This window comes from Stylophora pistillata, chromosome 4, assembly GCF_964205215.1.
Source record: "Stylophora pistillata chromosome 4, jaStyPist1.2, whole genome shotgun sequence".
Taxonomy (NCBI): domain Eukaryota; kingdom Metazoa; phylum Cnidaria; class Anthozoa; order Scleractinia; family Pocilloporidae; genus Stylophora; species Stylophora pistillata.
Window position 1 is genome coordinate 24,070,066 of NC_142522.1, and position 27,888 is coordinate 24,097,953.

General features: G+C 38.0%; 1 protein-coding gene and 2 pseudogenes across 2 annotated transcripts; 2 read left to right on the forward strand and 1 right to left on the reverse strand.

Moving 5' to 3' along the window:
- The first annotated feature begins 423 nt into the window (after positions 1–423).
- Positions 424–22,761, forward strand: LOC148732970 (uncharacterized; annotated as a pseudogene). Its single transcript, XR_015999933.1, has 19 exons — positions 424–655; positions 2,058–2,291; positions 2,399–2,503; positions 3,084–3,304; positions 3,395–3,444; positions 3,967–4,048; positions 4,239–4,409; positions 4,520–4,665; positions 4,983–5,094; positions 5,616–5,687; positions 6,345–6,528; positions 6,761–6,847; positions 6,961–7,033; positions 7,119–7,179; positions 7,756–7,824; positions 7,957–8,146; positions 8,415–9,665; positions 20,082–20,209; positions 20,369–22,761. The product of XR_015999933.1 is annotated as an uncharacterized LOC148732970 (transcript).
- On the forward strand, positions 12,971–14,635 carry LOC111335890 (uncharacterized; annotated as a pseudogene).
- Positions 16,712–18,669, reverse strand: LOC148732971 (uncharacterized). The gene is made up of 2 exons (XM_088756795.1): positions 17,807–18,669; positions 16,712–17,103 (listed from the first exon to the last, which is right to left on the reverse strand). The coding sequence occupies exons 1-2, from the start codon at positions 17,943–17,945 to the stop codon at positions 16,712–16,714; spliced, it is 531 nt and encodes a 176-aa protein (XP_088612921.1). The 5' UTR covers positions 17,946–18,669.
- Positions 22,762–27,888: the final 5,127 nt, after the last annotated feature.

Genomic DNA, 27,888 nt, shown 5'->3' on the forward strand with positions numbered 1-27,888 from the left:
ATCGTTACGGTGGCCAATTTATCATTTCAACTTTGTTGATATATCCAAATTATATCAATAAATAATACTTTGCAGATTTCCTTCAGCCTCCGTTTAGTTAAACTGGACACTTCTTTGAAGGTTTTTGGGAGTTTCAAATTCACCTTGCGTTGAGCACCAAGATCCGCCATTTTGTTTATTGTGGTTACTCCCCAAGGCACAAAGCATTATGGGTCATGCGAATGTAGAGAATGTAGCTAACGGTGTACTCATAGTTAATGGAGAGCAACTCTAGCTTCTTGAGCACCCTACTTACACAATCTAAATGGCTAACACCCACCTAATCTAACTTTAGATCATTGGGTTCAAGCCGTTTGAAGTGATGATCTAAGTCTTCCCAGTAGCTCATTAAATATGCATAAACATTTCGACCAATCAAATCCCACAATCATCGGTGAACAAGCCAAGGTGATCGCTGCGAAATGCGTCGGTTAAAGCCCGTCTTCCCTGATGTGAAGAATATTGAGCGCGATGGAAAGAAAACCACTGTATCGATTCCGCTGAGAGTGGATCTTGGAAAGCAGCCTCATAAGAGTACGGAGGAAAATAGTCAGGACACCAACAGTCCTGTAGAACAAGATGTCTCTTTTGACGATCTCGACAAGCAGGAACTCTCAACTCAACACAGGCAGCCCAAGCTCACTGCTAGAAAAGCGGACGTGACTCTTACCGTGTTCCGTAACTTTTTATATTTATAAAGGTTTGTATGGGATGTCATCGGTTTGCCTTAAAAGAGAGAAAAAAATGTCTTATTTTGAAATAAAATGGGCTTACCTTATTGCCTTGTTGTTTTCTTTGTTGATTCCGAGCGTCTCAGGCAATTTTGAAGCGTTTTCGGCGAGTTAGCGCTATGTTGGTGTTCAACTGCTAAAAGAAAGACAAGGCCGGAAACCTATTTAGAGGCGTCCGTCGCCCGAAGCGAATAATTCCGCCAAAAAATTACCACCAGTCTCGATTCCTCCAGAAAATCAAAGCAGAGATGTTGCAGTTCCATTTTCCACTCACTCGATTCACAATTCTTCCCACAGATCTTTCACTAGCGATACTTTTATCCTCAGATCGATCGGCTTTCCAATTCCGAACTTGGCTGCTTGAAACGTTCGCGGCCCGTTCGCCGATCGCACAGTATGTTGGGTAACAAAAATAAGCCCGGCGAGGGTAGCCAGCGGCCTGCAGTCCTAAAACAAACCCGTTAGTTCCCCTGGTCCCCTCGAGAGGTTTTGTCAAGATCGCATTGTTTTGATCGACCAATCAACATCGAATGGAAATGTGTTTACCAATTTAAATTTTACTTTGCTTTGCTGACATTGCTGTTTTGATCGCTGCTTTGATCTCGTGAATACAGGATGGATCGTCATTGTTGATCTCATCCTCGAATTCGAATTCGTCGAAGTCATTAATTGATTTGTTCCTGTTCTTTTTAATGTGATGACTTCATCGCCGGCATGGAAGGCATGGTAAGCTTTTAAAAATATAACTAACGAGGAAGACTAACTGCGATACCTTCGAATTCTATCACGGATACAATAAAATATGACGAATACATGTACAATATGAACATATTTTGTTGTAGGTTGCGGCGGAACTTTGAACACTGTGAAGGAGGTCTCTTTCGAGTCAACGACATAATTTCTGATGGAGAGCAAGTGAAAGAAAATTTTTCCTGCCCTCCTAACTCGACATTTTTCGGTCACTTAATAAAGAAAATATGGGGAAGCAGAGTAAAGCTAGTAAAACGAGGCTCGCACAAACAGAGGCGGGTGAAGTACTATGAAAATCTGCAGTGAAAATCGCCCTATAACACAAGTTTGGTTGACCTTGGCTACCCTCGCCGGGCTTATTTTTGTTACCCAACATATTGTGCGATCGGCAACCGAGCCGCGAACGTTTCAGGGCGACCCTAAAAGCCGGAACGGCGGAATGGCGGAATGGCGGAAAATGACCCCAAATCCTAAAACACGGAACGGCGGAAAATGACCCCAAATCCTAAAACACGGAGTGAGCTTGGGCTGCCTGTGAACTCAACAGCAAAATCGTGTTTTGAGTATCTCTGCTAAGTGGGAAAAGGTACGGGAAAAGTGGCTGAATTCGTACATTGAAGAACAGCATCTTCCAGACAATACTAACCGTGTGAACTGTCAAAAGAGTATCGTTTCAACACGATGGCCCTCGATCCCCAGTACTTCTGTGTTGAATGTGCACGAGCTCTACATGTCAATCGAAACAAGTTTCATGTACTTGAGCAATGGAAGGTGTGTTTGAATATTTTGGGGCTGGTTGTATTCTAGCTACTTTTAGTGTAACATATCTGGTTAAACTGTACTTGTATCTACTTCTTTAACTTTCTTTATTTTAATAGGATGGGGTATTTTCTCCTTTGTATGCAGATGAGGCAACTGTTAGCTATAGGGCCATACGTGCAGAACCGCAACAGTAAAGCTGTTCAGGCTTCTGGATGCCTCAGGTCAGTTCATTTCATTTATTGGTTAGAGGATACTAGAATGGTTTAAAAACGAAGCGTTCTCTTTCAATTTTATCTGCTCCTTTGTCACATTTTCCTGCCGCTTGCCTAAAATCAAGAACGCTGATGATAATGATACGATTAAATTCTCTCAATATGTCAGGGCCAATAATTAAAATCAAACAATCAGATTGCTCCATTGGCTGTCCAATAATTTCTAAGTATTGGACCGGGTAATGTCCTGAATGATCCCACATGCAATTAAGTTTTGTAATGATATGGCTTTCCATTAAGTCCAAAGAGAAACAATAAAATTGGCTTGCATCTATCTGTAAGAGCCTTTTCTGTTGTGCCGGGAGAATATTGGCCCTTGGACTTTTCTGTGCAGACCCTGCTGCACTTGGTTTGTACTTTCAAGACCTCGGGCCAATATTCTTCTAGTATGGCCCTCGCGGTTGATTAAGGTGTCTACATGGCCCTCAACAAAGTAAGAGGTATGTAAAGCTGCATGTAATGTTTTTTTTTTTTTTATTTTGTTTACTTAACTTCATAACTTGTTCATTTCTTTTTTTATGAATGTCAGGAAATCATCACCTCAAATATGTACAAGTGTGTGATTGTGAGCTGCATGCTGTCACACTATTGAAATGTCAGTTCTGGCCAGGGTCACCAGCAAATCCCACCACAGGATTCAGCTTCAAACTGATGGAGTTTGTGGAGAAGGTCTTTCTTCATTGTCAAGTGTCCCTGCTAAACATCACAGAAGTGATCACAGAACTCAATCCTCAGCTACAACCAACACATGTAGGTTTGCTTGCAAAGAGTCTTTTTCAGACATATGACCAGACTTTTTTTAATTGATTGATTTTGGTTGGACGGTATGTTTTTTTTTAGGTGAGCTCAATTTACAGTATCCTTAATTCAGAATGCTTTGAAGAATTCAGGTATGTGTGTTTATAGGTTGAGAGTATCAAAGCTGCTAATTTGTGGACGTACAAGGTCTACTAAGGTATTATTGATATTAGAATGAATATAATTATTACTACTATTATTATTGTTGTTGTTCTTGTTGTAATATTATTATTATTATTATTAATTAGTATTATTATTATTATTAGTAGTAGTGGTAGTAGTAGTAATAGTAGTAGTAGTAGTAGTAGTAGTAGTAGCAATAGTAATAGTAGAGGCAGTCACAATATGATTTACAAGTGCTTCTTTATATAATTATTATATTTCTTTATTTATTATCTAGTTGCCCAGCTTAAATATATAGATGTCAAACTCATGCTTTACTTTTGTCGCTTTTGTGTTCATATGATTCAAAGATACATTGACTGTTTGTTTTAAGGTGAAGATTCCATTTACATTAATTTACAAGACATATTTCTTGTTGTACATGTACATCTACTGACTTGCTGTAAGAAAATAATTAGTCCTAATTGACATTTTGTTGTTTTCACGTGAAGGTATTTCATACATCAGTACAAGCATTGTACAAACTACAATGGAAATTTGTACAATGGAGCTTGGTGTCCTATATGTCCAAGGGTAACTATACATTGTAGTTTGTTCTGAATAGTAGCTTGCACTTGAGGAATATTATTATGGCATTCATTTTGGGGCACACAAAATGCACTCATCTTTACACTAGTGCTGTAGTTCTGCACTATTCATTTTAAGTTGTTGTTGCTGTTCTGTTTTGTATCTATTTTTCTCTTTTCCCCTCTCTTTTGAATAGGATGATGGTGTACTCATTGAAAGCATGGATGGGTGCATTGGATTGTGTAGAAAAAAGGACGAAGGGCACGATTTAGGAACACCCAAACATGGAACACTCCTATTTGCAGACCAGGATGATGTTTACAATTTTGTCAAAAGTTATGGCAAAGCTGGAGCAGACATGGAACAGGTCTGTATATAAGGTAATGCAATGCTCAGATGTTAATTTGAGAACTGTATTATTTTCCTTTTGGCCCTTTGAATTCAAGATTTCCTGTTTTTGTCCCTTTTTTATCACAGAACTGCAGTAAGTTCCATGCTGGAGAGGTTCTTTCAGCTTTAAGGTCAAAAGGCAAAAACAAACTCTTTGACGAGGAAGGTGTCTTTGGGCGGGTATGCAGACATGACTTTCCTTAAGGATTCCTTAACATAAAGCATGATGAAAGGTATGGAATATATACTAAATACATTTTACCTAATGTTGGGCTCTTGCAATCCTACAATTGTATTGTCTGTTAGAGAATTACATGATAGAGCCATGATTATTATGAATTTGTCAAGCTGACAATTAGCACACTTGTATATACAATGCAGGAGCATCCTATGATTCTTTACACTAATAGCATCACCATTGTATAACTTTGTTATAAATTTGAATGTCATATAGGAAATATATTCAATTTGTCTTAGATTTTGTGTAAAAAGATATAAAAGAAAAAATTGGTTATTGATTCACTTTTTCAATAATCTTTTCTCTCTACAGAATATCATACTCTGTTTATGAGCTTAAGAGGCTTAGAAGTCTTAATGAGAGCACTGGAAGCAGAGTAATCATCATGTATGACATCGCTTGTCTATTAGCACACCATTTGAAGGTAAGTAAATTTTTTGAACATGTATGTGCAGGAGGCTAAATGGTAATTCTAAAGTGGTATTTAATTTTGTAGAACTGTCCAAAGTATTTTCTATTAAATTTGGGATGAAATAAAACAATTTATTGGAACAGTCTGGAATTATGTGAATTGTGGAAATGAAATGAAGATGTAAGCGTCAGAGTTATTAACTGCATTTTGAGCAGTTGGCTCAATGAAATAAAACTTCATTTTTGCTGCTCACGTAAACTTGTCCATTGCCTGTTTTATTACTTCCTCTCATGGGTACTGGCTTGCCCCCAACATATGGAGGTTCATAGCTCAGTGGGTAGCTAGAGCATTGTAATGACAATGTCATGGGCTGAAATCCCAATGGGGCCAGATTCATTTCTTCTTTGTGTTTGGTTAAATTCCCATTATTGCTTACATTTCAATTGCATGAATATCTGTGAGGATCACATCTTAACTTCAGAATAGTTTGTTATTACTGACACAATTTTCATTTACATGATTATATTTGTTAGTGTTCATCTCAGGAAGGTGTTGATGTTGCCATACCCATATTCCATTGCTATGGGCACAAGGCATCATGCCAGGTTAGTATATATCAGTTTAACGGTAAATGGCCTGGTGACAATGTGAAGAAATGTGTGTCAATGCTACGACATTGGTTAAATACAGTTGTAATTATAATAAACATCCCACGCTTACCAATGGGTGAGCAGTGTGGGATTAGAAATCTGACAGCAGTTTCCAAAATCAAAAGCAAATGATCTCCAAGGGTCAGCTTAGCAAGCGAGGTAAAATATTTAAGCACATGTACATGTTCCTTATAAAAGAGTGGCCACCCTACATAAACCTATCAGCTTCGGAAAAGACCACCGGCCAGTGAGCCTTTACTGGAGGTTAATTTTACCTAAATTGAAAATTAATATTTTTGAGTATATAGCATGCAGTGTAGGTGGTTTTAGTGGTTGTTATCTTTTGAGTGTTTGTTTTACTGGAAAGCTGGGGCGAGAATGCAATGTGGGAGGAGGTCTCATGCCTACTGGCTTGGTAAACATATTTTTTTGCTCTAACTCTCCACTGTTTTCCTAATTCAAGATGGTGCTTTGAACACTCGATTTGGAAATATTCATTCACACTGCTAAATCTGCCTGCACTGCAGGCTAGTACATGTATTGGCTAACTATCTCATGCAAGGTCCATGCTATATTGATACTTAGGTTTATCTTCAATGTGATTGTCTGTAGATCCAATACATTCCAAGAAGGATCAAGGGAACTGGATTGACAGATGGTGAAGGGGTGGAAAGGTTGTGGTCCTTTCTGCATAGGTTTTCCTCTGTCACTAAAGAAATGAGTGCTCACAAGAGGACGGATGTTTTGACTGATGAGCTTCTTCACTATGCCCAGCATTTGTATCACAAATTTGGTATGGTTAATTTTATTGAACACATAACTTTCACGTTTCTGTAGGTTTTGCTGAAAAGTAAAAGATATATCAACTATTGACCAGAACTTTAGCTGGACAGCTTTATCTACCCTGTGTTTTCTGTCGTAGTTGCAATTCTTCAATTTTTCAATAAGGACGTGTGTTAAGATGTAAGTCGAGGTTGATTACTTTTATTAGCACACATTAAACTGATTCCTTTCAATGTTCACAAGTGTTACTCTAAAAGCAAAGTTTTCTAGGGCAGAAACTCTTCTACATGATGTAAGTGCAAAGCTTGAGGAACTCACTGAAAAACTTCCGGGTATACATTTTAAACTTTCTTTTTTACTCATTGCATTGAAAAACAGCACAATGACTTACATGCATGCGTTTCTGCCCGATTATTGCAATACAATTTGTATTTACCTGTACTAGGTTGTGATGATGATGTGATACAAGAGTGGCAAAAGGAAGAAGTTGCATGAAGCGCTGAAACCAAAAGAACACGGTAGTTTTATTCCTCAGCATTTATTAAAAATCAGTAGGGAAAACAGTTTTTTTGTATTCACTAATATATTATTAATCTGTCACAGGATTAACACTGCAGTTGGACGAATCATATGTCAGCTTGCTCCTTATGTCTAAAAAACTCAGGTATATAGTGTGGAAGTACCACCTACCAAATTCATGATTTACATTACAGCGAGTACCTGAGCTTTTCGAAAGTAATTAATGTTGTAAAAGGCGAAATTCCTACCTAACCAATCGTTGTGGTGGACTACGTGAAACTAATCTTTGAGTTAATTCATGGCATTAGCTAATCCTTTGTGACTTCGGTTTAAATAGAGCTGTTTTGTAGAACTTTCTTTAGTCAAACCCAGTCTGGTCAAGTCAGGTAAAAAACTAGTCAGCTCAGTGGTACTTAATAAATCTACTTTAGAGCCAACTTTGTTGTTGTTATTCATTGCCCCGAGGATAGTCAACAGCCGTAAGTAGATCCCCGCCTTCATGCAGCCAGCGAGTGCTCCCAGGAAAACCTTTTCCCAGAAGAAGTTTATCGGGTTGTCCCCCGTTCGTCCATTTATTTGTGAAGGCAAAAACCCGTTTTCACAATATATATAGCAAACGTATTCGTACTTCCCTTTCTTTCCACCTTAGCTGATATAATTACTAAGTATTAAACTGAAGATATCGTGTACGTATCTCCACCCACTGACATTTTTTTTTCAGAAATGAATTGAGCCATGTACAAGATGAAGATCAAGGGAAGGTAAAAGATGTTGAAAAGAAAATCAAACGGTAAGTCATAAAGATGCAAATTTCTTCCTTGCAGCAACGACTGGAATAATCAGGTTCTGTAGAGAGAGAATTAGGGGTGCCAAAATTAAAGACAAATAATAATTCTCTCTAACTTGCATTTATTGTACATAGGAACGAGAAGGCCATAGTTAAGCCATGGAAAAGAAGTAACGCATCAAAGACAGATGGTCCGATTTGTCCCATGTGTTTGTAACCGTTAAGTCACGCCTCTACGAGAAGAGAAAGAGCGAAGTCTTGTTGAAGTTACATTGTGTGGCATCCGAAAGATGTTTCTTGGTGGAATTGAAGCGAAAATATGCTGGTAATAAACTGAAGAAATTACTATGTAAAATATTTAGTAGCATGTGTATTTTGGTGATCATGGTCTGCAGTAATTCCGTCGTTATGTTACTGCGTATGCCAGTTGTTTTTAACTGCGAGGCTAGGCATTACACTGGGATTATTTGAGAAGGGGTATGAGGGCTAAATTTTCCCAGTTCCCAAGTCTTACACATTTACATTTTTCCGTCTTATCCATAAAACTGCCACTGCATTGCGTCTTTAGTTATTGTGAACTTTTTAATTTTCAGATGGCCAAGCAATTGCCATAAAGCTCGCAAAGCAGATCGACAAAGTCGTGAAGTCCATCCACAAAACTTTGTCTGAAGTAAATGGGTATCTTCCTAATGATGTACCCCAAATTCTTTATGACGATGCTAAGGATCCAAGGAGCAGCATTTACTCTGAAGTCCAAGAGGAAGGGGACACCGTTCCTGCTCTTGTTAGGAGGCAGATACACATCAGGTGTCAGGAAGAGCTTGAGCTGTTGAAAGAGGAAATGAATCGCCTTATCTCTTTTCTCCAAAACGAAATCAGGCTTATAGACGAATCAGTGGAAGCGCTTCTGCCTCTCACTGATAACCCTCTTAATGCAGGAATGATAGCTTGTCTTAAAAGAAACAGATGATTCACTGTAATTACATTTCCTCGCTGCTGCTTTTGTGGGGTGGTATCTTGGATTCCCCTAAACCTCGATCATGCTGAGGTAGCAAAAACCTATGCTAATTTGAGTGGTATCGACTATCTTCCAGATGACGAGAAATCAGACGAATCGATGATGGAGGAAGATGTGGACGATGAGGCCTTTGTGTTGGAACTGTCATCAGACAGCGAATTATCTGATGATGAATAAAGCTCATTTTGTCTCTGGTGCTTGCCAAAACCATACAGAAACAGCCGCTGTTTTATTTATGTACGCGCACTAATAGCGGGTAAACTTCTCGGAAAACCCAATAAATATCAATTTATTTTATTAGCTTTGCTAACCGGCAGGGACACGTAACAGCTTGCGCCAATTACTGCGGGCCCAGTAAACCCACCCATCCCACCTTAGGAGAGGACATCCATCACACAGTAATCTCGTGCGTGGGAAATTAACGTCTCCTACCCCCAACCCTGCAGGAGACGGGACCTCCATTTATTCGTACCTATCCGAGAAGACTAGAATATCTAACCATTTCTTGATGTTACAGAAAGGTAGCACATTCTTTTCAATTATTTTAAGACCCTGAGTGTTGGTCCGGCCGAAGCTCAAACCCTCGACCTCCCGCACAACAGTCAAGCGCACAATCCATTGGGCCAACTGGGCGGCTATACATTGTGTAGGACTATACTGACGAGCTAATCATCACAATATGTTTTAATAAATTCTCACCGTTGGCAAATTTCATCTTGGTGGTGATTCGTTGCAGTTTTACGTTATTAGGATTATACATAACATGTGTAGAGGGCATATTTTATACGCTAATCGGTGCCGAAACTCCCTTAATTAACGGACACTCGTAAGTGGACAGCTTTACTTACCCACCTAGTCAAAACCCCGTTTTATTAGACTCCCATACAGACTCTGTCAGGTTCTGATATGATTGAAAATCATATTTGTATGGATTGGAGTTCACTGGAGGTACAATTGTAGGCGTGGAAAAGATGTCGGACCATGAGTCACCGTTGTCATGCAATTTTGAGAGGTTCATCATTGTCGAACAAAAACATTAGTCATCTTTGTCGATCTTCACCAAAAGGAATGATAGATAAACAGAGATTAGCAAGTGTGGGGTGGGTGCCTCGAATATCTACATAAACTCTGTATTTTAACTATCGCTTTTATAAGGCACTATATAACTTAGGTTTGAATACTCTAGTTGATGAGCCAAATACTGAACTCGGTCGTCGTCCTTTAGTACATTGTCAATTCGGACTATCCTTACTGAACTGAAATGACGCTTTTTGAGCGTTGCATACTTAACCATCACCCGTCCAACAAAATTTTTTAGCTTTTAATTTCAAACTTCATTTGTATCGTTGATCTTATCCATAGAATTCATGCGGTTTTATCTATTTATTAATTTTTATATTGTGAATGTAAATTGTTTCGATAACAGCAGGTCCACATCAGCTATTTTTAGAAGCCTTAATTCAACCTGCTATACCAAATAAAGTGTATGTATGTATGTAGATATACCCATGTACCTCCTATCATTCTTAGATGGCAATGGATCTCATTGTGTAACCTTGCTATACAGTGTTTAGGCAAAGCATATCTTGGTGACATCCATGAAATAGTGAATATGTGCCACATAATTTCCAATTTCTGTTATGTATGATATCAAGTAAAATATATCAGTATACATCCTTTGTGAGGCCATAACGAAATTGACACACCCGCAACGGAATTAGTACGTGCCGGAATTACTGAGAAAAAGTTATAAGTTGTAATTATTTCAGGCGACTTAACGGATTATATACAATGTATATATGTTCATATATTTTGAACTGCGGTATTAGATACGTATGATGTACGATCCTCGCAGTAGAGAGCGCTATTTATGCAATAGCGAAAATCAGACCTGAAAAAAATCAGGCGTGTACGGGATTCGAACCACTGACCTCTGAGATACTAGTGCAGCGCTCTACAAGCCAACTGGGAGCAGGCCGTTAAGTTGATTCGTAATAAACTCGTGATGATAAATCAGATACAATGTATATATGAAGTTCATATATTTTAAACTGCGGTATTAGATACGTATGATGCACGATCCTCGCTCAATTGGTAGAGCGCTGCACTAGTATCGCAGAGGTCAGTGGTTCGAATCCCGTACAGGCCTAATATTTTTCAGGTCTGATTTTCGCTATTGCATAAATAGCGTTCTCTACTGCGAGGATCGTGCATCATACTTAACGGATTATGTTGTTAAAATGGTGAACAGGCAGTCAGCGCTACTCTGTAAAAGTGTCCTGCAAATTGCGCAGAGGTTGAACGCGATCAATTGCTAACTCTGGATCTTCGCTTTATTCCTTAAGTTGTGTTGTCGTGTTATTGTACATCAAGTAGCAAATCAACCATAAGTCACACACGACGTCGATCGTCCTTCAACCTCCATTTCTTAAAATGATATTGTCCTGGCGAAAGTAATGTTCAGTAATAGTTTTTATCGACTGATTTCTTCATAAAATTGTTCTAAAGGTCTTCTTTTGTCCTTTTCTGGATAGTCCAGTAGTCAGGTTTAGCACATGATTTCGTTATAGCATATAACTACCGTATTTCTCTTCAGTGTTCACAATTGTGTGTACGGACGTATATTTTTAAAGATTATTTTTGACGGTGAATTCATGTTTCTGCAACAAGATATCATAACAGCTATTTCCTGCATGGGTTGGCTAACCATGTGAAGTTTTTCTAAATTCTTTTAACGAAATTAGCACAATGAGTGCTGGTGTCCTTGCGCCATGATGACCATGATAATGTGAAACTTCTCCCCTACATCGAGGGGAAGCCATATTTTTCCGGCAATCAAAGTACTAAACGTGGAAGAATCATTTCATCTAGGTAGAGTTAGGAAGGGGGGGGGGGAGTTAAGGTGGGAGGCATGGGAGGTGGGAGAAGGGGGAGTCGAGGAAAAAAGAGACGGAACGGTGACGCACTGCGACACCGCGATTCACTTTTCTTTTTTCAATCGATTGCAGCTAAAAAAAAAAGAAAGAAAAAAAAGAAAACGTGTTGTACGTGGCATATCTGCAAACTACATCTTTGAACTGAAAGACTCGGATCGAAGGCTGAGGAATGCTACAGCTGTTTACCTCTAACCTCAATGACTGGGAACCAGTCCCCCAGACAAGCCACAGGGAGGGAGGTCACGAACTTACGCTGCTCTTTGCACCCTTCAATTGAAATGTATTTCCATTTCGAAAATGGATACGACCCTATCGATCTTGTTGTTCAATTTCGCCAAGAAAAGAAAGTGGCAAAGGTTATTAGATTAACGCAAAGAAGCCACTTTCTCGGTTTAATGGAAAATCTTGTTTGCCATTTCGACGAGATCCGAAACGTGGACTCGACAACCTCCATTCGTACAGGAATGTCAATGGAATTGATAAAGATGAAGATTGTGCAACGAGGCCGAAAGCATTTTAAGTCACTTGAATGATCATAACCTGTCAAAGTTACCACAGCGGAAGAAACGACTGAGGAAAAAACTTTATACATACCCCTGCAGTGTGAGTATGTAGCTTTCAATGTAACGCACGAGACGGGGTCAGGAGGTACGGTGGCCCATAAGGGACATAACTTCAAATTAAAAAGATAAACTAACTTACGCTAAATAAGGCATTTCACTTCAAAGAAAGCGCTGTAAATAAAGTATTTTATTGCATACAAATTACGTTACACTAATAAGTAAAGAACCATCTTTCACACTACATTCAAAATAAACAACGTGCACTCTGCTAACCAAAAATATGTTCACTGCAAACAAAAGAAATGTGAACACTGCAAATAAAATATCTTGCTCACTGCAAATAAAAAATCCTGCTCACTGCAAACAGAAAAGTCCTGCTCACTGCAAATTAAAAATCCTGCTCACTGCAAACAAAATTTCCTGCTCACTGCAAATAAAAAATCCTGCATGTGCACTTCCTGCAGTCGCACTATAAAATTTATGTATGCGTGCGCAGGTAGCGGACATCGGACCTGGGACCAAGTTTTTTCCCGCTATATTTCAATTTCATCAATATATGGCGTCAAGCAAGGATAATTTGAGCGACGTAGAAGCTGAAACTGAACATGAAGACTTGCCGCGGGGATCAGAAAGAGAGCTTATTGAATATTATTTTAACAGAGGCCTTACGTACAGATGTATAACGCTGATGTTAGGAAAACATCATGGTATAGATATGAATGAACGTACATTGAAAAGAAGGCTCAAAGACTATGGTCTGAAAAGACGGGATGCCGTGAATGATGATCTTCTTCAACGCGTAAGGGATTTGATTTTGCTTGAAATTTGTACTGGTCCAGACAGTCTTAGTTGTTACAGAACAATATGGCATGTGCTACGCCTCAGACATAACATTCATGTTCCCCGTAGGTTGGTCGAATCACTTTTGAGAGAGGTTGATCCCCTTGGAGTGGAACTGAGAAAACGTCGGTGCCTTCACCGGAGAACTTATGTGTCACCAGGAGCCAATTTTTGTTGGCACATAGACGGATATGACAAACTTAAGCCATTTGGCTTCTCTATTCATGGCTGCGTAGATGGCTTTAGCCGGAGAGTTCTGTGGCTAGAGGTTCAAAGGTCGAACAAGAATCCGCGGCTGATGGCAAGATATTTGTTGGACTATGTGAAACAAGCACATGGATGTCCAGCACGTGTGTACACTGATCGGGGAACTGAAAACGGACTGATTGCCGCAATGCAGTGCTACTTACGCGCAGAGGGAGTTGACGAATATGCGGGTTCTAAAGCTCACATATACGTGAAAAGCGTGAGAAACCAAAGAATAGAAGGATACTGGCCACACTACAGAAGACAGCGGGCAAGTTGGTCGATTGATTTCTTCAACGACTCTCACGAATCTGACATTCTCGACCTCACTAGTGAGATACACAGAGAAGCGCTTTGGTTCTCCTTTGCAGATCTCTTGCAGAATGATCTTGATAAAGTAAAGGACTACTGAAATTCTCATCGTATCATCGTATCATTCTCATCGTATCTTAACCTTCGGGTTAAGATCATGGAGATATGTTGCATCGAAACTATGGAACGCTTTACCGGACGAGTCTCGAAAGACAAACATTTACTAGTTTTAAAAATTACTTAAAAACATTAGATCTCACGGGACTCTAGCGCGGCGAGGATCTATCTTAATTATATTCCCTGTTTTTAATGATTACATTTTACATTCAACTCGGTGACTACATTATTAAATTCTTATATTTTAATATTAGCTAGTTCTTAATTCTTAATTTATTCAAATTGATATACCTTCACAAGGCTTTATAATTTCCTTTTCTCTTTTTATTTCGTGGCGTACCTGTAAACTAGCTTTTAGCTAAGCGTACTGACCACGTCAAATAAATTGATTGATTGATTGATTGATCAGGAAGTCGAAGCATGCTACCGTGAGTGGTGTGCCTGATATGATGTACTTTCTTCCAGAAGAATTTGGGAAAATTGATTGCTTGTTTCCAGCTTCAGACAAGCTAAGGGAAATGAAGGACAAATTGCAAGAATTGGGTGCAGTGGATGACATTGACCCAATCTGGGAGTACTTTCAGTATGTGATGGAAAGAAATGGCTTGTCACACCCCACGTCTGTTCTGGAGGCAGGAAATCTATTTCAGAAACTTGTCCAGTTTGCAAAAGGTTGAGAAGTGTTTCGGGAAGCATGTACATTAATGATATAAGGATTTTAAGTTTCATAACAAACATAGATATTACAGTCGTTACAACCTTCAGCTCTTATGAGGACACCAAAAAACGTTTGCGCAAAATGTTAATAAGTACTTTGAGGACTCTTAATTTTACAGGGTTCGAAATTAACACTCGCAAAATGCCAGTGATTTTGATAAGCTGCGAGTGAGAAAAATATCCACTAGTAAAGAATCACCAGTTTGCTAGTGGAAGAAATCTTACCAGCCAAACTATGTGAGTAAACTGAAAAGTTAACCTTGAGCCCTGAATGACCACTTGTAATCCAAACTAAAGCCCTTCACCGTTTGGTATTTCTTCATTTTACAACAGCCTTTTGACACATAATTCCCATGACAATGTAGGGATTGACTCGCAGACAAGGCATGCCAGATATAGGGTATGTTGAACTTTCTAGGTGTTTCTTCCAAGTGCCTCAGAGTAATTGGCATACATATAAATCTTCTCCATAACATGTCAATACAAAGTTAAGTATGTGGCCCCTGAGATCAAGTGTTGATCTGTTACAAAGTATGGTTATAGGTAAGTGTGCGAAGATTGGAAAGGAAAGTTGATATTTTAAAGTTAGCGATGAAAGAGGTAATCGTTCCTGTTATAGTCAATCTAGTGTCAGTAATCAAACAACTGGAATTAAGAACATAAGGTATCAAATAAATGGCAAAAATGCCAATTAAAATTGGTATGGATATTGATTGTTGTGAGATGAAACCATGTTATATCTCTCAAGACTAAAAGTTTTTCAGTAAGTTTTCTGAGTTATAAACAACTTTATTTACATCCTGCGGTGGCAGCGGTGCCAATAAATTTTACGGCATGTAATTACAAGAACATAAACATTGACACTAAGTCTGAGATGAGGGTGTTAACACAAGACGTACCATGATTTTTCCACATTAACATTTCAATCTTACTGGAGAGGAAATTTGAATGATAGTACAACTGTTAATTAACCTAACATTTTATGATGAACATACACAGTAACTTTAGGAGATGAATCAAACTTATACAGTGTATAATAAATTACATTAATTTTAAATCTTGCAAAACAAGGTAGTCAAAACTAGGCCTACAGCTTGGAGCCCATCAAATCAGTAAAATGTCAACATTAAACAACAGTATCGTCATATGACTCCTAAATTACATGAAGACACATGTATCTGAAAATTATGAAATACTGTAAAAGGATTTGCTCCACTTCAGCAAAACTCAGCCTGCTTTTCATTATACCTATGGTAAGCCAAACCCATAAGTCTCAAAAATGTCTTCCATGAGCTTCTGGGCAAACTCATTACTATTACAAGTATACCTCTTGTTCACTGGAATAGTGATTGAAAGAGCACACGTATTTCCACTAATTTTTTTTTCAGTGGATACAATGTTATGATCGAACTCTAATTTCCCTGCAAAATTGGGGAAGCTAGACCCACTTCCAAATTGCAACACATCACTCAAGGTGAGAAACCTGAGTTCTAATTTGCCATGTTTAAAACCATCAGTATCATCAGTAGTAGGAATAGATGGCTAAGGAAAAGGGATAACATTGCATTTCAGTTTTCCCCTCATGACACTCCTCAGGAAACTGTGCCAGTTGTAGACAATTTCTGTTTTTCTCTCATGAAGTTCAAACCCTGGAGAGGAAAAACAAGGAACAAAGCAGCTTTTCACATCCTCTACCGAAACTTCCACATGCATTAAATGTTTAATGCCATCACTTGGATATTTAGACAAAAACTTCAAAACCCCAAATGAAGCTAGACCCTTTTTAAAGCTATAAATTTCCTCAGCTACACAACTTAATACAACATGTTTGACACACACATTCAAAAGGTAATTCTTGTCCTCAAACATTACAGTTGCTTTTGTGTAACCCATATCAAAGCATTCAGGAAAGGAATTGACAGAACTGATAAATGATGCTTCATCACTACAGTTAGAAATGTTGGTCAGTTGGGTCAGGAACTCACAATCATCTGGAACTTCAGTTAAATGTGGCTCTTGAGGAATGTCTAATATAAACCCTGCTACCATGGATGTAAAGAAATGAGACCCTGGGCAGCCATTTAGAAGTGCAATAGCAACAAGTTTTCCAAATGTCTCAAAAAGACCTTTAGCCATAGCTTCTACCTTGTGTCGAAAGGTGATATGAGGATATTAGTGCCCTTGACCAGCGTACTATAACCACCAAACCCACAAAAAAGTTCTGAAAAGAATTCCCTTGTTTCCCCTCCAGAATCAATTGCATCTTCCCCAATGAACTTCACTGAAACACTTGCTTTAAGATTTTCATCTTCAATGCATTCTAATGTCCTAGTTACTCTATCCTTTCTAGTTATTTCAATCAAAGTGAACTGTTCATTTGGAAAACCATTCACTGTTTGTTCAAATGCTTCCTCCATGGACTTGGGTTGGACTTCTTTAATGGGCTGTACAGCATCAAATTCAGGAGCCTCTTGAGTACTCAGGCTTTGGTCAATAGCACATTTCAGAAGATGATCATCAAGATTGTTGGTATCTAAAATGCATCAACAAGCACTAATTTAAAGATATATCTCAGTAAGGACAATTGAGACATGAGCACTTGACATTTTCTTGCACATCATTTTTTGGTGTCTACAGAATGAAGACACTTCAAATACTGTCAAGGCTTATATTTATATTCTGGTATATCTGGATTAGTGCTCTATCCCCCCTAGGGGGTACTTGCTATAATGGCCTATACAGGAAAGTTCTGCCTGAAAGGGAAACCTTTTACACACTTCAGGTATATAAAAGGGTAGGAATTCCACAAGTTCAGGTATACGAAACGGTAGGGAAATCTTTCGATTGGTTTTCTTTGAAGGGGCCTTTAATGAAAACAATTTGAACAGATGCACTTTATGGCTGTATCATTTAATTTTTAAGCACTAATGAAACTGACAAGACGATTTCCTTTTTTGTCGATTCATTTGTAAACATGGGACAGTTAAGAAAGCCAATGAAAAGGTGTACCTATTTTCTCACAATGCTATATAAAAAAGGTAAGCGCTTCAACCTTGGGGCAGAGCCTCCCCTAATCAAACTTTGCTGCCCCCCGCCCCCCAACCAGGAGGGGGGGATTGGAGTTGGGGGCATTAACTGGGCCTATCCCCAACAGATACATTCTAGAAAATTGTCATATATCTACTACATTTCGTTTAGAAATTCAGTAATATTTTAAACTGAAAGGTACTTCCTACCTGGATTTGTTGACCCAGCATGATCATGAAGGAGGCTTTCATCGTGATCATTTAAGATAATGGTTTCTTTACGATGAAGAGCGGAACTTTCTTGACGTCGAATTTTCCTCCTTTGCACATTCTTCTGTGGAGCTGTCATCGTACGTCTCCTGGAACTCTTCAAAAGGGATCAGGTAAAACGTTAACCGTTTGTAGTCTTTCCAAATTGCTTTCTTGTATGAAGATAGTAGAAATGCTTCCTTAGTTCCCGGAACAAAACTCACTTGACTGAGATCCGGAAAAAGCAAAACATGAGGGATGGTACCATGAAACTTTTGGTCAAAACTTGAGTGTTTTTCGACAGCTTTTCGAGTAATCTCTCCCTTATCAGCAGAAGATTTAACTGTGACAAAGTGTGTCTTTCTGCGTCGAGCCTTACAAACACCATCGGCCACAGAAGCAATACCGACTTTAACTTCCACTTCTACGATCTTTGCAGACATCGTAACTTTGTCGGATGGGTTTTTCTTCTTTCGCTTTTTGGGCGATCTGAATCCTTCCATAGTTCCTGGCGTTCTTCCTCTCGCCGGGCATAGAATTCGTCAAACGAAAGAGTACGTTCTGAATTCCACTCGGCAAAGCGTGAAGTCGAAACGGAACTACCACTAAGATCTGTCGATGTTGCTGGCGTAGGATTCGTCGAACTAGAGCTTGCTGTTGTTCCTGTTGAACTAAAGTTCTTCTCGAACCGCTGCTTGAATTTCTTTCTTTCCTGAGTAACGACGCCATATTGGCAGCAAACCCCGCGAAAACGAGACTAGGTTTCAGTCCTTCACGTTTACCTGCGCGCGCAAAACCTTTTATTTTGTTTGCAGCGTGCAAAGTTTTGTTTGCAGCGTGCAGAAGTTTTGTTTGCAGCGTGCAGAAGTTTTGTTTGCAGCGTGCAGAAGTTTTGTTTGCAGCGTGCAGAAGTTTTGTTTGCAGCGTGCAGAAGTTTTGTTTGCAGTGTGCAGAAGTTTTGTTTGCAGCGTGCAGAAGTTATGTTTGCTGTATGGAGAAAATTTTTTTTGTTTGCAGCGTGCAGAAAATTTGTTTTATTTGCAGTGTGCAGAAAATTTGTTTTATTTGCAGTGTGCAGAAAATTTGTTTTATTTGCAGTATGTGAATTTTGCTTGAAGTGCACAAATGTTTAGTTTGCAGCGTAGGAATTTGTTTTATCTACAGTCTACACATTTCTTTTCTTTGCAGTGCGTATGATTTTTTTTTGCAGTCAAAAACACTTTTTTGTATGTAGTGTGCGAGGTTTTTCTTTTCTTCTTAGTGCAAAGTAATTTGTATGCAATAAAATATTTTATTTACAGTAGTTTGTTTCAAATAAAATGCCTTATTTACCATAATTTTGATAATTTTTTTGATTTGAAGTTATGTCCCTTATGGGCCACCGTAAGGAGGAGGGGTCAGGCAAGGTTTGGGGATTTGGATATTTTCTGTCCAAAAATTGTCAAATTTTCCACCCCTGTCAGGACACCGAAATTGGTAAAAAGTGTCAAAATCCCTACCTTAGGGCAAGTGAGTGTGGTCATTTATAACGATTGCCAAAATTCCCCATGCACCCAAGGGACAATGACAGAAAATCAAAATACCTATCTTGGGGACTGCCCTCAGAGTCAAATTTCCATGGCTTAAGCCTGACAACCCCTTCTTCTTGGGCTTTATGTTAAAAGGTGCATTGAGAAAATGCCAATTAACTGAGAGAAGATAAGCTAAACCTGCCATTTCATGAAGCACAAAATATAAAATTTTAGGTTAACTCCACTGTCTGGTTCATAAAGTAATTGGCTCCTACATATAATCTACATCTATATAGAATATATGTAGCACTATGATGTATAACTGTAAACAAAAGACACCCATCTTGGTACTCAGAAGGATTCAAACCACAGAGGTGGTGGAGTCTGTACAGTGGTGTGAGAATGACATCTAGAACTACCTTTAAGATGTTGATATTGGCCCATTCCTTCATATCATAAGAAAATACTTTGGGAGACAATCTGCAACATTGCTGGATTATTTATGAGCACAGCCGTGTATGGGAATCTGGAATGTTATTTGCACAAACAATGTTACATACGAATAGATCACCCTTTGCAGAGAGATATTTGCAGGTCATATGTTGATGCTTGGCCTATCTAATGATGATCTCAACTACTTGTCATTTTGCAATGACAAGCTAAGCAGTCATGATGATCCAAAATGAAATATTCACCTATCTATTTTGCTATAATTTTATTTCCAGATTTGCCAGAAGGAATACAATAATCTTTCCAACCATTTGAAGCATGCACATGAGCTGAGTAAGAGTGAAGTTGAGGAGCTAAATAGGGAAAAGAATCAGGAAAAGGCCAAAGGAAATCAGGAAAATAGGTAATGTATTACATTTCTTATTGTTCTGAGTTCTGTTTTCAAGAGGACTGTGTTCCTTGTAGTTACATAGATGAGTGTTTACCTCTACTGTACACAGCATTCTTAACCTTTTTCAATTCACGCTCATTTTGACACATTGCATTTTCTCTATATTTTCAGCAAAACCAAGAGGCCCATGAGATGCTGTCCACTACAGGGATGTACCTGGGTTGGACGACGCTTTGATTACCACCTACCAAAAGTACACAATATCGGCAAAGATTCTGAAAAGTACTTGTCACTTAATTACACAAAAGTTGCTGAGTTTTAATTTTGTTAATTTCTGTTTTTTTTTTTACAATCAAGCTTCTACAAGGGGTCTTTGTTACAAAGTATGAAATGCATTTAACGTATTGTAATATATAACATGGGTAATAAATTAAAAGTACTTTATACTACATTTTCTATTCATTTGTAGAGTCACACACCACTTGGGTTGACCACTGAAAATGATCAACAAATGAACAAAAAATCTTCTGGGCTAATCATTATCTATAGTTTGATAATAGTAACAATTTAAGAACTACGATTAGGATTCTCTGTTTGTCAGCTGGCTATCATTGAAAATTGGCTTTCTGACAGGTTCTTAGAAAAAGTATATTAAATTAAAGTTTATGTTTGAAAAAGCAAAAAAAAATGATACCAGTTTGAGTTCCTGTTTTCTGTCTACATATACAGCAGTACTTACATATAATTTGGGTGAAGTCATTAGTATAGCATAGTCTATATATGATCATGGTGAATGATAATGATTTCATTGGTTTGAGTGGAAAATGAATTCAAGAGCTTTGAGTTTTGGTATTTTACACTGTTGGATGGACTGTTAATTTTTTGTTTCATGGATCTTTAAGCTTTGTCCAAATAGCAATTCAAAGATGTGTTCATATGTGGCACTAAAAACTTCTCAATGTTCTTTATGTGATTTATGATTTTATGCCTTTATAGTCTTGTGCCCACACTGAAAAGTACATAAATATTGTTAAATTTTAAATAATAGTGCTACTTCTTAAGGCGGTATATACTGCATTGTTAAATACTTCAGGTATATTAAAATACTGGTCGTCTGAAATTTCTATCCTCTGCAAAAAACATAATGGCCCATATAGGGTCCATTTTTGATCAAGTTGGCAATAGTAACATAATCCTGATGATTGTTAAGTAATATGTATTTGGATTGGCCTTGTAAGTCAAGCCAATACCCTTTTAGCTTGTAAGTAAAATAATGATGCTTTAACTAGTTTTGATGGATTCTGGATACTGTAGAAAAGCCAGAATTTCTTATCTTCTGACTCAGTAAACACTGGGACAATAAGCCCTTGTGCTTTTGTGGAGTGTTGAATATTAGCACCAACAGCAAGCCATGCATCATCTTCAAAATAAAAACTATATTCATTTTGTGACCAGGCTCACAATTGTGCATGACAAAATTTGCAATATCTTTTGTTATAATTTTAGAATTACATCTTCAGAAACTATTTCCTATATGATAACCAAATTATCATACACACAGGATTTGCATCATAAATTTCCTTTCGCACCATCACATCTAACTATTTCCTATGATAACCAAATTATCATACACACAGGATTTGCATCATAAATTTCCTTTAGAATGATCACACCTAACTTCCAAAATTTTAGAGAATGTCCTGCTATTTTTCGATTCCTTATAATAGAAGTACAGTTAGTTAGTTTAACTCAGTAGTTCAGAGTGTCAAGATCAGCACTTACAAGCTCAGAACCTTTTGGTCACAGAAAAAGTAACTCCAGTACATGTAACCTCAAGTTAATGACCTATTTTACTGAGGATTTGGTATGTCACATTTGACCTATTATTGTATGTCTTACAGTTTGAGTTCAAGAATAATATGGTTCATTTGTACTTATCTCAATCCAATTGTTTAGTCTTTGCTTGAATCCTTATATTAGTTGATTTATGTTCAAAATGTGTCAAGATTGCATTCAGCTTTCAGAACATTGCATATATCTGTATACTTGACTTAAAGTTCATTGGTGAAATCAGATATTTCACTATACAGTCTTCATTGTTTAGTTCATCAGTAATGACAGATGTTGTCCTGTCACTGAATGAGATTTTGCCAGTCTTCCTAGTTTTAAGTCGAAGGACAATATGAAATTGTGATTGAAATTAGTCTTATCTAACGTTATGTTGTTTTGAGCTTTTGTTTTATCAGTATTGACTTGTTTTCAGTCATTTCATATACAATTCTAAGAATAACCCACCATTCAATAGTTCTATGTTTGGTTAATAGGATTAAGTCTTTTTAAGTGTCACACAATGATTACTGTTCTGTCATGCAATGCTTTAAAATTGTCTTGTTAGTGCCTTGCTATTGTATGACAATCGATTGTATTGTTTTATTTCATTATTTTAAATTATTGATTTGTTATTTGTCATTTATTATTTCTTTTAGCTTGCAATCACCCTTTCTTTTTATCAGTATTATTTCTTTTGTACTTTCCTGTATAAATAAATTTTATTGTGGCTATAAGTCTGTCTTGTTATTCAAATAACAACATCAGAACCTGCCTCGGTCACAATTTAATCAGAGTCTCCCTTCATGGTCAAGTCTCAACTCCACAACCACCACATCTTGTTCTTTAATCTTGTCAGACAGTCCAACTACCCTTTCTGCACATTGTCTGTCCACTATCCTGGACAGAAGAGTGACTACTGTTTCAGGCTGAGTTAGAGAGGGAATAACATTCCTGTTGCTTTGCAAGTTTATATCTGCATTATCAGTAATCCCAAATTTAATTTCGCTTTTATCTCCATTATGGCCAGAACCATCCTCGGAGACCCAGGGGCTGTGAGTCGATTTCAAGTTAAGGGCAGAAGAGCCCCTGGAGACATTGTCTTACAAGACTAGTTCCAAACGGTCGCAGTCGTTCTGGCATCTGATTGGTGCGAGAAAATCTTTGTGTTTTTCTGCCCAATCAGAGTGAAGTGTCCTTTGGAGTCCTTTCGTGTGTTTTAACACGCACAACAAGTTCTGTTGCTCGCTATGCTTGTTTGGGCCGTACGACGAAGCTTTGCCCGAGGTGAAAAGTTTCATTCTCAGCACACAATGTCGATATGTCAGAGAAATCGATCAGATTATCCGCGAGATCTTACCGGAAATTATACTGAATACTTTCGCAGGTATCACAAGAGAACGTGTTTAAAAGTTTGCGAGGTTCGTGTAAAACATAATGGTTGCAGGCATTGATGAGATGTAAGACTAAATCTTTCAAGATTTTTTGTACAATTTGTTGTGACAGATACTTTTCCAATCATGTGAAGTTATTTCGTCGCACGGGCCACGCAGGTATGTCAAGCAACTGGCACTTACGCTTACGTAGCTTTCTTTGGGCGCCAAATTCTACTTGTTCCTTTGTAGTAAAGTCTTTCGCAATATGGCCATATACCATGCCAGATATATTTTTCGTGCAACCCAGCCTAAAAAAAGTTACGCGTTACTTGACGTAACACGTAACACAGAAAGCCGAACAATCAGACAAGGTACTAACATGAGAACATGACTCAAACAACTCTTTGCCAGTACATTAATACAGCTACAGATAATAAGAATTCGTAACACACCATCATATTCCGTAACAAGCCTTTATCCTAAATGCACAAGTTAACATAAACTGTAACAAGCGGCAACAGACCGTCACAAGCTACTACACACAGTAACAAGCCGTAACAGGTAGTAACTAGCCGTTACACACCGTAACAGATCGTCACAAGCCACTACACACAGTAACAAGGCGTAACAAGCCGTCACGAGTAGTAACTGGCCGTTTCACACCGCCACAGATCGTCACAAGCCACTACACACAGTAACAAGGTGTAACAAGCCGTCACGAGTAGTAACTGGCCGTTACACACCGTCACAGATCGTCACAAGCCACTACACAGAGTAACAAGGCGTAACAAGCCGTCACGAGTAGTAACTGGCCGTTACACACCGTCAGATCGTCACAAGCCACTACACACAGTAACAAGCTGTCACGAGTAGTAACTGGCCGTTAAACAACGTCACAGATCGTCACAGGCCACTACACACAGTAACAAGCCGTAACAAGCCGTCACAAGGAGTAACTGGCCGTTACACACCGTCACAGATCGCCACAAGCCACTACATACAGTTACAAGGCGTAACAAGCCGTCACAAGGAGTAACTGGCCGTTACACACCGTAACAGATCGTCACAAGCCACTACACACAGAAACAAGGCGTAACAAGCCGTCACAAGGAGTAACTGGCCGTTACACACCGTCAAAGATCGTCACAAGCCACTACACACAGTAACAAGCCGTCACAAGCAGTAACTGGCCGTTACACACCGTCACAGATCATCACAAGCCACTACACACAGTAACAAGGCGTAACAAGCCGTCACAAGTAGTCCCTAGCCGTTACACACCGTCACAGATCGTCACAAGCCACTACACAAAGTAACAAGCCGTAACAAGCCGTCACATGTAGTAACTGGGCGTTACACACCGTCACAGATCGTCAAAAGCCACTACACACAGTAACAAGCCTTAACAAGCCGTCACAAGTAGTAACTGGCCGTTACACACCGTAACAGATCGTCACAAGCTACTACCCACAGTAACAAGCCGTAACAACCCGTCCCAAGTAGTAACTGCCCGTTACACACCGTCGCAATCCGTTACACACTGCAGTAACAACTCAAGAGCGGCAAAGAGGTACCTGGGACCGTCGGGAAGTAACAAATAACAATTCTGGCAACGTACAGAAGAGACGGTTGTTTGCCTCTTTTCCAGACAAAGAGTGCAGTTGTGGTAGTACTTTGACTAAATTTAGACGGCGATGACTTCTCTCTGATTGCAGAACTCAGCCCGAGGACACTTTATTTATGTCGCAAGCAGGTTGTGTTCCCTACACCACTGTATGCACCAGTCGTGATCCGAAACGATCTGACATGTTTAAAGAAATTTCATCTTTCGATGTTGTTGTTCCCCTTTGCCTCTGGTTGTTGTGGATAAAAAAGATGAAGAACATTTGCTTTTTGAGTGGTATTTGACCAATCGTATGGAATAATAAACGCATTCTTTAGAGCAAAGGAGGACGCAAAGGGGACCGTCTGTGCATTATATCAATGTACATATTGTTATGAAGATGTTTTCAGTGAAAGGTAAAATAAAAACTAATCAGTTTTTATGGTAATTTTCAACTCAGTGTTTCGTGTACCAACCACAATGGTTAAGGCAATTGTCTGGTAATAAAGCGTTGACTAAAGAGCGATTATATACTTTGGTTTCACCGAAAGCATTTGATGCAGTTAACCAATATCTTTGAACGAAAAGCTAAAAATAAACTGGGATACCGGAGAAAATCGAAGCTGAATGAATTGTGTCAAAATGAAATGTTTTTGAGTTTCTTTCGGCCAAAATTTGCTGGAGCTGGTCTTCCGAAACATTTGCGAAATTTCCAACTTGCGAGTTTTTTTCCACTTTGTTTTTTCTTATGGTAGGATTAGGACCTAAAAGTTCAATGTACGTGTTGTACATATTTTTTTTTCTTTTTGATAAATTTATTCAAAGCATTTTATTATGTTTCCATAATAAAAAAAAAAAAAAACCAACTAGACACACGCACAAACACCCGTAGAGATAGAAAAATATTTAGCTGAAAGCCATACACAAATCTTTTACGGCAAATACAGTTACCCAGGAATTGTGCCTTTGAGACGTACGCAAAATAATAATACTTCGAGCTCCGCTTTTAGGCGTGGCTAAATCGATATATTAAGTCTTAAGGACTTTACACATCATGACAGGTTGTAACAGGTCGAAATTTATCCTTTATCAGTACACAGGCATCCTGATTCTTTACAGTTGGTTACTAACCAAGGTTAACACCCATTTGTACTTTCTTGTACCTTTAAATTACTCTTTGTACATTCCATGAATAATTTCCCTTTTCGGGTGTTCTTTAGCGAATATGTTTCTCCCTTGAGAGTGATACATCATGTCTCGATTGACCCTTTGCAAACGCTCATCTTCAAACCAACGTTTTCAGCAATTAAAAAAGGAGGCTTAAGGCTAGGCTTTTAAGGCTATCGAAACTTTTATAATAATAATAATAATAATGATGATAAAAATAATAATATATATATATATATATATATATATATATATATATATTTTATTATATCATTTTTATTTATTTATTTATTTATTTACGTTTTCAAAGTTTAGGAAGATTTTATTCCTACGCGCATCCTGGGTTATGTTTATCGCCCCAGTCTGTATATGATCTTATGGCAAACATAAGTTTTTAAAACTGTCGGATATTAATAATACTTTATTCAAATACATATCTGCTCAAACCTATGTTACACGCAACATATTTGAAAAAGTGAACACGGATAAAAATCATTAGTGCAGGAGAAAAATGATATAGTAGGAATAATATTTGAGATTAAATTTCTTACAATAACAACAACAACAACAACAACAACAACAACTTTATTAGGTACTTCTATAAGTAGTACATGGCATTACCTAAGTAAGAATAAGTAACAATAATTATTTAACATCAATTCGTCTTTCACAGAACTTCTTGTCTGATATTCATTATTTGGAATATAAAAGCAGAAATGAGTCTACATATAGACGGATCAGCGTTATTAAAAAGGAATAACAATTTAGAGTTATGATCAAAGTTTTCAAAGCAGGGATACTTTCTTGCGATTCTGTTGTTAAGTTCTAATCGAAAACTATTATACAAAGGACAACAAAAAAGCACATGTTTTTCATCTTCAATTTCATTTGAATGGCAGAAAGAACAGATTCTTTGATTGACCGGGGTATTTGGAGTCAGGTATCTTCCCGTTTCAATGTGTAATTTATGATTGCCTAGACGGAATTTATTAATAGCAATTTTGTGTTGTGGATTGTTTATTGGATCTACAAATTCTATTTTCTTAGTGTCTTTTTTGAATGAGGAGTAAAAGTCTAATTTTCTGTTTGTGTTAATTAGCATTAATTGGTGGTCCTCATAGATCTTCCTCTTTAACTTGAAATGAGTAGTTCTCATATTTGTATCGTTATTGTTCAAGTTTATAGAACTTGGATCACATCTTTTCAATAAGTTATTAATTGTCAGCGTCAAACTTAAGAGGTTCTGTTAGCCAATATTCTTCGGAGATGAATTAACATTGTTTTGCAATATCAGTGTCTAATAAGTTGCGTAGATGAATCCAGAACTTTATAATCGATGTCTCTATACTTAATTTCAGCGGTAGTCTACCCATTTTGTTTCTAGCGGCAACATTTGGGCATTGCTTGTTTACACCTAAGGTTTACTTAAAAAAATAAAGGTGAGTTTTTTCAATTTCATCTTTTTCCCAGGCGGAGAGGTCCTCTTTGTCATAGATACCCCAAACTTCCCAGCCATATAATAGGATTGGAGGAAAGAGGGAATCAAAGAGTTTACAATTAATTTCTAGAGGCAATTTGGTTAAATTAAGATATCGACGAGTTGCAAAGATTGACCTGCGTGTTTTTTCTTTTAAATTTCCTTTGCAACCTTTGAAATTGCCAGAGGAGGAAAAATCAACTCCAAGATATGTATAACTGTTAATGATTTCAATAGTATT